Genomic DNA, 9,362 nt, shown 5'->3' on the forward strand with positions numbered 1-9,362 from the left:
ATAGCGAACCAAGTATTCATACATAAGCTAAATTATGACTCAACTGGCATCACAGCACGTGGTGGGCTAAAGCTCATGACTGGAATATTGGCATAGAGGGGCATAGCTTGCTCAGAAAGGACAAGCAGATGATGTGTATCAAGAATATATACACTTGTTCTGAAAGGTGAGAGGAAGACCAGCTGAAAGTCTCTAGATAAAGATAGAGCAAAAACAATAGAGATGACATCATGGTAGGGGGTTTACTGTAGACCTCTAAACCAGGCAGAGGATGTGGAAATTCTGGAACAAACAAACAAATACCCAATCATCCCTGCTAGTAATGGGCACTGTAACTACCCAGGCATCTGCTGGAAAAGTAATGTGGCAAAACTTGTTACAAGTCCATCACAGCTTCAGCTCAGAACTAGCGCATGGTGTTATGGGGCCTCAGTAGGCCCAGTCCTTCCAACCCTTCCCTAAGGACTGGGGCCCTCCATGGCCAGGGGTCCTGTCTCTTTCCTGGATCAAGAGGAAGTCCCTGTGTCTGTTTAAAACCAGGCTATTTATCCAAAACATCCGGGTCCATGGAGAATCCAGTTTGAATATATGCAAACCTCTGCGGGGGGTGGGGTGGGGTGGGGTGGGGGTGGCTTCAAAGGAATACTGGAAGCCTGTTAACATCCCCCTCCTCCTAAAGGCCACAATAACACATACCCAAATGCATTTTTAATGCAATGAACCCCAAAAGTATTAGCCCTAATTCAATAAAGTATCTTAATTCCAAAAGGTTTAGGGTGACCAGACAGCAAATGTTAAAAATTGGGACAGGGGATGAGGGGTAATAGGAGCCTATATAAGAAAAAGACCCAAAAATCGGGACTGTCCCTAAACTCTCTTGCTTTGGCAATGATTCTACAAGCAATCTAAATAACTAAATAAATAATCCCGCAATGCTGAGTGAAGCTCTGAGTTGGGAAATGGTCTATACCATAATATCATAGCCAGTGAGCCATTAAAAAGGCAACTTAAAAATCATATAATAAAACCAGTCCCTAAGTTGTTACCAAAAGCATCTGAAATTTTAGCAACAAAGGGTCAGGGTCCCGTGTCCCTTCCCCTGGTGTAAATGCCACTGGCATGATAAATTAGTGAGAGAGCGACAACAGAATAAAAAAAAATCAAATGTCTTTTTCACGAGCGATATCTATTTTCATTCCCCACGGCGAGGATGTTTGCTCACTTTCACTTTCTGCTTCTAGTCAGTTTTACTTCCAGGTTCTCATAACCTCGCATAATTTGTGTAGGTCACACTGCTGGGGAAACAGAGTTCCTAGTCATTGGGGACTGAGTCAGCTCTCAGTTATGCTGGTATAATTGAGGTTGTTAAGGGAAATGCCAAAGGAGAGGAGCCATTTTGTGGAGTATCATTTAAAAAAAAAAATTAACGTGTGGTGACTGAATTGTAAGCTAGCGCTATAAGAAAGGTATTTTGCTCCTGCATGTGAATAGAAATGTCTTCCATCATTGACTTCTCCTTTCTTTTCTGCTGGCTTCCCCTCCCCTGAAGCTGCCTCCAAGTATTACTGCTGCTGTGACCGTTTTGGACTCTGCTGGTACAATGTATGAATTCTGTGCGAGGTAGGGTTGCCAGGTGTCTGGTTTTCAACCGGAAAGTCTGGTCAAAAGGGAACCTCTGCAGTATATCTGACCAGACACCAAAAGTCCAGTTACATGGGCCGGTGGAGGCACCGGGTCATCATCCCGCACCAGGCCCTGCTCAGCCAGGGCCACCTTCTACCTGCAGCTCCTGGGCAGGCAGACTCCATGTTGGGGCTGCAATTCGTGCCCCAGCGCTGGAGAAGAAGGAGCCCAGCTTGGGGTGGGGATGGGGGGGGTGGAGGGGATCGAGTGACAAGGAAGGGGGAGCGGGGAGAAGAGGGAGTGATGGGGGAGGAGTGAGTGGGGGGCGGGGCCTGAGGAAAAGGTGAAATAGGGGGAGGGCCTTGGAGGGAAGAGGTGGAGCAGGGGGCAAGGGGAGGTTCCCTCCTAGTGAAATAGTATCCTAGACCTCCCCCACTGCAACTTGAGGTAATAGTCTGAAAGTTGGTGCTCAGGAAAATGTGCCACTGATACCAAGAGAAGAAAGAGTGTTGCAGCCTACAGAGACCCACGGAAGCTTAAAACACGCGAGGATCCAGAGGCTTGGATTCCCTTCACAGCAAGCTGTTGGGTGGCTGGCGGGGATCCATGACAGTGGCGTGGTGATGTAGCCTGCCTTAGTGTGAGGCTATCATTTGGCCCATATTGAATCTTTTCTTAAGTGAATGTATTATTATGCTTTGTGCAGAGGGGAACAATTCGCAATGACTAGAAAAAAGTGAACAAAACTTGATAACGGAAGATGCAGTAGGCAGGACCTGTATTGTGCACCTGCTTCCCGGTGATACAGCAGGAACCTAGAATAAAGAAGAGAGCGACAGCGATTTGAGCCAAAGTAGCATCCCTTCCTGTGCCCAGCCATTATTAGGATGTGTATTTATTGCAGCCACTAAGGGCCATAGTTCCAAAACAGCCCTGCTCCAAGTTAGGCACCAGCATAAGTGGGCAGGTTTTCAGAAGAGCTCAGTGTGCCAGGCACGCATTGGGTGCTAGGGATTTTAGAAAATGTGGTCCTTGTTAGGTGCCTAAATGCGAGCATGAGGTTGTTCTTGTAGGTAGTTTTGAAAATCTGGCCCTTTGGGCTTTTCTTGAGCCATAGGACTGGGACAAGCTTTTCACAAAGGATTAATGGCTGTGGGACAAGTTCTCCAGTTACACCAGTGTGAATTTACAGTAACGGCAGTGAAGTTGCTCCTGATTGACACTGATATGGGTGAGATCAGCATCTGGCCCTTCCGTTCTGGAGGAGCTCCTGTACCATGATCCCAGTTTGAAATCATCTCTTCTCTTGCCTTCTGGAACCTCGTCAGTGCTCTTTCTGAAGGGAAGAGTGTTACTTCGACCCTTTGCTCTATGGACAATATTTGATCTAGTGGTTCATGGATATTCTGACCACGTTATTATCACAATTACTGATTATTGTATAGTGACCAAAATGTGCTCAACACTTATGAGAGGCTAGAAATGGACCAACCTTTGGCTTCTTCTGTCTGGTAAATCCCTTCTCAGATGATCTTGAGAAATATTCTTCTGGGCTGTCAGAAACAGACATTTTTTTAGATGTCAACTCCAGTTTTAAATGTCTCTGGGGTCTCGAATAGGATAGGACTACACACAGGCACATCTCTCAGAAGGGAAGCTATTCTCACTGAGATTTGCAACACGTTCCTGCTGCTCTTTGGATGAAACAATTATCTGCCTCACTTTGTACGCCAACCTCATCAGTATTCACATTGTTAACCGATTGACCCAGAATGCAGAACAACATTAATCATGCAATATGCCACCCTTCAGTCTATACTGTGTGATTGCTTTACCTCCAGATTTGCCTCCCTGGAGACTGGACTCCTGGACCTCTAGTAAGTCTCAATAGACATGTGAGGCCCATTTCAACAGGCAACGGGCCTGATTAACCTTTTCATTATCCCAGGTATGGAATTACTTTGTAAAGCTTCTCTAACCTATGCCAGGGCCGGGACACAACTGAACAGAGACTCAGAGAACTCCCTGATCCCTCCCACTTCTGGTGCTCTTAGTGGATCCCAGCCACAGCAGCGAATTTGCCCCTTAGTTTCTAAGAAAAATCATATTTAACCATACCGGGCCAGGGCCTCTGCTTACCTTGCACCTTGTGCCATCATTTGCATCTATGCAAAGCAGGGGGTAAGAGGACACTGGTGTGAATGGAAAAAGCATTTTGCACTCACTTTGCACAGGTGTAAATGATGAGAAGTTGTGAGGCAGTGGGGACTCAGGCCCATTGCTTTCAAATTCAGCAAAGACATCACTCATCATCCTCATCCTCATCAAATGCAGTAGTAGATTGTGCAAATACTACTAAGCAGCCTGTATTTGAATCCCTGTCTGATTCAAAGGATGTTTTAATAAATTCTCTTTTGGGGGGGAAAGGGGAGGCAGGAAGGGAGGACACAGGCGAGGACACATACTTTAGATTTAGGGTTATAGCAAAAGTTGTTTTTCCAATTCACAACATGGAAATGGTGAGACACTGATGTATGTTCAATGTGTAGTTACAATGGTTGCTTTTTTTCGAAACGCTGAGTTCCAGAGCTGACTTAAACGCTCTCCCAGGGGGCAAGCGGAGAGAATGAATGGACACAAAGGTCATGGGGCACGCTATTAGTAAAGAGCTAGGGATAATTCATGGGGAGGTGAGAAGAGGGACCACAGCATGAGAGATCAGAACAAAAGGCAATTGACTTCCGGTGAGCTCAATACCCACATTTATATATCCAGGAGCTAATTATTGACTGAGCTTTTGCCTCATGAATATTTACAGCACCTTGAGGGACCATGAGTCTTAATATTGACTGAAACTCAGTCAATGTATGTACTGTTATTTTGTGCAGACTACTACCTTGTGCAAGCAGAGTGGTTTTTAAGGGATGACAGCAGGGCTGTGTAGTTAGAGCTCTGCACTGCTGACTCTATGACAAAGCTACACTACTGTTGCATGGTGTGATTTTCAGCTCGAGCAGACATACGCACACTAGCTCTGATTGGGCTAGCATGCTAAAAATAGCAGTTTGGTCGTGGTGGCATGGCCAGCGGCTTGGCCTAGCCAACCAAGTATTACCCCGGCTGAGCTCCTAGGTGCAATCAGAACTCAGATTGTCATGGCCTGGACCTGTAAGAACTGGAAGCACTGTAGAACCACCACTATGCTGATGCCCTTCTGCTGTTCTGTAACAAACAAGGAGCCATGTTGATACAGGTTCAGCGAGACAGAATGAATTCTAAACAAGACCATCAAAATGATTGGGCGGGAGGGGGAACCCGAGAGTTGACCATGACCAGCTAATGCATTTTTAAACATCGCTCACTTTGTCTACATTAAATGCTAAGAAGGGTTTAAAAGCTGGTTAGTTAACTCTTTAGATATTTGCCAAGCACTCTTAATTTTTCTAGTCTAGACAGGATGCAAAGGGCATTCTGGCCCAGCCGTTGTCAGGCAGGGAACTGCACTGTGCTGAGATTAAAAGATTCTCCAATGTTGTGATTAAATTCAATGGGTCAGTTGCTCCTCTCACACCAGTTTTACACCTGCTACACCAGACCTGGCCATTCAGTAATCATGAATCAGGACCCAGAAATAATGAGATTATTTTGAGATTATTAAAAATAATAATACATTTTGGGTTCTTTGTATTTGCCTTCTGGTTTCTGAACCTTTAGGTGGCTTTTGATTCATTCACTCAAGCTTTTCTCTGCAACCCAGAGGCCTACAGGCTTACCTTTTTTTAAAAAAAGGCAAGATGAGAGTCTCACCTACTCATATGTCTCCAGGAGGTGGGACTTTAAGAAGAACACCATATGTCATGAGATTCTCAATAAAATCATGAATTAGCAACACTTGCTTAGAGACCACTTGTAACCATTGCTGGTTGGCATAAGTTAGAGCAAAACTTAGCCTGTTTTAACCTGTTGGGGTTGGGGGCCAGTGCAGATGTGCCATGAGATCCAGATCAAGCTGTAACTGGCTCCTGGATATCTCCTCCCTGCTGTCCTGCACTGAGTGGCTCTCTATATGGAACAGAATCAGGGTTTTACAGACAAAACATCCTCAAATCCAGAAGAGCTTTGTTCAACCCAACAGACTATGCCTCATCCCAGGCATAGCAAACCCATTGGCAGAGATGAAACAGGAAAGAGTGAATCCAGAAACACCAGCCGGGGCCCAGTGGTCCTGAAAAGGTGAGAGAAAAGACAGCAGAGGTGGAGTAATTTCCCTTTTTTTATTATACAGGATTTTATATACAAGGCCACCTTCTTCCCACATATCAGCATCATGGTCAGTTCATAGCAAAAATTGCAGCTCATCTCTCAAAGCCTAGACAACAATGCTACAACGGCTCGGCACAGCACAATGGACAAACAAATGGTACTGGAACTGAAACATGGAAGGAAGAGGAGAAGGAAAAGAAAAGAATGTTCATCCCTTTTAGTCCTCATGATTATTTCCAACGAAGAAATGCAAGTAAAACGTTGTGCTTCAAAAGCCATGCTTATGAGTAGGCCAGGCTCTTTTGGAGAGGGAAGCATGGCCCCATGGCTTGCTTTCCACTCTGTCGCCCTCCTAAACACTCTGTGAGAGGCCTGGGTTTGAGTGCTGGAGCAGAAACCAGGAGGACGCTGGGAAACTGTTCGAGCAGCTCTCTGTGGTTCTGCTTTGTTTCATCCTGTTTCTTGGAGTTTGGTCAAGGAGAAGACTTGGGCGGCACTCAGGGGGGCGAGGGGGGCCTCCAGTTGGTGTGGCAGTGTGGACTGAGTCTCAGCCCCATCAACCTCTGAAGCCAGAGACTAAGAATAGGCCCAATAAAGAGGGAATCTATGACCATGCAACAGCGGAAAAGTGGGGGGTCCTTTTACGAACTTTCCTTTGAAGAAACCACCCATGTCTGCTGCTGACCTTTGTCTTCTGGGCTGTGAGTGGGCTAAGGGCAGTGTGAATTCGGGGTGGGGAGGAAAGCGGATGTTCTAATTCCCTCAGGCCCAGCAAGCCGGACACTAACCCTCACAAGTCTTTTATGCTCAGGCGAGTTACTGCATCCCCCAGCCCCATTGCAATACACAGCGATGTGGAGAGCAGCCTATGGGGTCTGGTGCAGGGACCAGCTCATCCCGCCCACACCACCTCCCAGCCAGACCTTGAAGGTCCAAAAGGGGGCTGGCGTGAGGGATTGTTTGTGACCATGCTGCTATCAGGGATTGAGTCGCCTGCCGAACCATGCGCAGGTGCTGGGCCGGAGGGGAAGAGGTGGCATTGCACCCCTCAGTCTGAACTGTTTGATTGTCCAATAAAAGGGTCTCACGCTAGCCACCTGGGTCCACTTTCACCCCCTTAGTCCACAGTGACTGTTTGCCTGTTTACCCTTTAGTTACGCGTTGTCAGTCGGATGGCTAAGAAACCAGACCTCTGAAGACTAAAGGTGCTTTGTTTCTGCTGCTCTGGCTCACTTATTCTCCTGTCGATGGCTTCCTTCTCTCTCTTCATGCTGACATGCTGGGCCAAGGAGCCCAGCGCGCAACAAGGGGCATGCTACCGATTCCCTTACACTCGGAGGTGACCGTGCATCCAAGGTGGCTCATGGGATGAAAAGGACTCAGAACGAGGTGATCGGTCCGGGGAGGAAAGGTGCCCCTCTGCCCCATTCATGAACATGATCATATGTGTGAAACTACAAATTGTCCAGACCAACATACTCATTTCCCCAATTAACATACACGCCGGCCCCTTCTACCTCAGGAACTAAATTCTTTATTGGATTACGACTAGCTATCTCTTCCTGCCCCTAAGGACAGCTCTACAACGTCCCCGATTCATTTTATAATACAACCTTCATCCCAGAGTGTGGTCAGTGACGGTCATGGAGCATGTGTTTGTCCGCTGCCCAGGCCGGCAGCAGGGCTCTGAGGAGCAGGGATCCACTTGGATGACTGGTTTTCTTTGTTTTTGCTTTACAGATGGGTTGAAGATGTCGGTCCATGTTTCTCCTTTGGAATGCCAGGCAGAGATGACAGCAGCCCTGCATTTTATGCTTGTCCGGCTCAGCATGCCAGTCCAGGATATAACCTCGTGCTCTCCTCACACTGGTGTTCATCGCTGTTCCGAACGTGCTACTAGGAGAGAGAAGGGAGAAAAACAGGAGCATCACTCTCCTTGTGATTTAGGAGATGCATTTAGGGGTCAATCCAGAGCCCAGCTGAGCAGCCAGGCTTGGTGCTGGGAAAATGCACAGGGTTTGTGGGGAGATGCATCTTCCAAAGCAGCTAAAATACATAAGGGGGAAACGTTTCCCCTGAATCCAGCATGCAACCCTTGGAGACTTGAGAGCTGCACTAGCTATACCTGGTTACTGTAGGCTGGCATCCTCCACATCTGTGTAATGGCTGTTCTCCTGGCGGGAGGGAAAAGGCAACGAGAAACAGAAACAGGAAATCAATATTAACCCCTCCTCCTGGGCTGTTCCAGCACAGGGAGTTCAATGATTAGCTCAGACCATGGTGGAAGAGATGGAGGGTGGGGAAGGTGTCAAATCATCCAGGAACATGGATGGAATATATAATGTCGCTGGGGAGCAGCAACAGATAGGGTCCCTAGCATGGATATTCACACACCGCATCGAAAGCATGCAGGGAACATAACAAAAGGCCAAATCCTACAAGTGGTTGCTTGTTGTTTATGGCCTCTCAGTCTCTCCTGTTGAAGCTGTTGCATTCTGAGTAAATAATTAGAGTCATTGGAGCAGGGGGACTGGATCCTGCGGCTCCTACCACCTCGGGGAGGGCTCTAACCACAGATCTCGCTCTCTCGGGGTGGTGGGAGCTTTTGAGGGCGACGCTGTGTTTGTTATGTGCTGTGCACACTAACTTGGCTTCTGTTAGTCTGTGTTTGTTTCTGTTTTGTTATTTGCAGTTTCATTGTTTTAGGGGTGTTGGGTCCCCCCCCCTTCTCTTTGGGCATGGTGGGGGGTTCAGATCAGGTTCAGGGGATCGGCTTCAGATGGGTTTACTTCTTCTCCTATATGTTATGTATGTGGCTAGTATCGTCCATTTTATGCGTCAGCTTTATATGCATGAGCTTTTGCTCAGTGAACTCCTCGCCTGAGGAGATGGATGGTCACGAGAGATGTACCCTCACCTTAGGAGACATGCAGGGGCAACTCCTGCATTGAACATCTTGGGAAGTCTGCAGCAGCGGAGCTCCTCTCCTACACACCTTCTAAGCTGTGCAAAGCCCATTAAAGGCAATGGAAGGGATCCCATAAGTTTCCATGGGCTTTGGATGAGGCCCTATGAAGACGCTCTTCAAAAAATGTGTAGAAGGACAGCTCTTTCAGCTAAAGCTTATTTGTATCTGCAGAGGCATAAGCTGACTGGCTCATAGACTCAGATTTTAAGACCATAGCAGATCATGATGATCATCTACTCTGACTCCTTGCATAACAAAGGCCATAGAACTTCACCCCACATTCTCTATGTAAATGACATATGCAAAAGAGGCTACATGTAAAGTGTGTCAAACAAAGAAGATGCTTATTGTGGTAGAGAACAGAGGCTCCAGTCAGGATCAAGGCCTCATTGTGCAAGGTGCTGTACATGCACAGGAAGATCCAGTCCCTGCACCTCACGAGCCAGGGCCGACTCCAGGCACCAGCCGACCAAGCACGTGCTTGGGGCGGCACCTTGGGGCAGGGCGG

General features: G+C 47.3%; 1 protein-coding gene across 1 annotated transcript in view; it reads right to left on the reverse strand.

Annotated features, from left to right (window-relative positions):
• Nucleotides 1-4,768: 4,768 nt before the first annotated feature.
• The window catches only part of RALY (RALY heterogeneous nuclear ribonucleoprotein), a 52,399-nt gene continuing 47,805 nt past the window's right edge, over nucleotides 4,769-9,362 (reverse strand). Inside the window, exon 7 of the mRNA XM_029912592.1 lies at nucleotides 4,769-4,845. Within this exon, the coding sequence (XP_029768452.1) occupies nucleotides 4,769-4,845 (77 nt within the window). The remainder of the gene's footprint in view (nucleotides 4,846-9,362) is intronic.

This window comes from Terrapene carolina, unplaced genomic scaffold (genome assembly GCF_002925995.2).
Source record: "Terrapene carolina triunguis isolate 2854851 unplaced genomic scaffold, T_m_triunguis-2.0 Scaffold233, whole genome shotgun sequence".
Lineage (NCBI taxonomy): Eukaryota > Metazoa > Chordata > Testudines > Emydidae > Terrapene > Terrapene triunguis.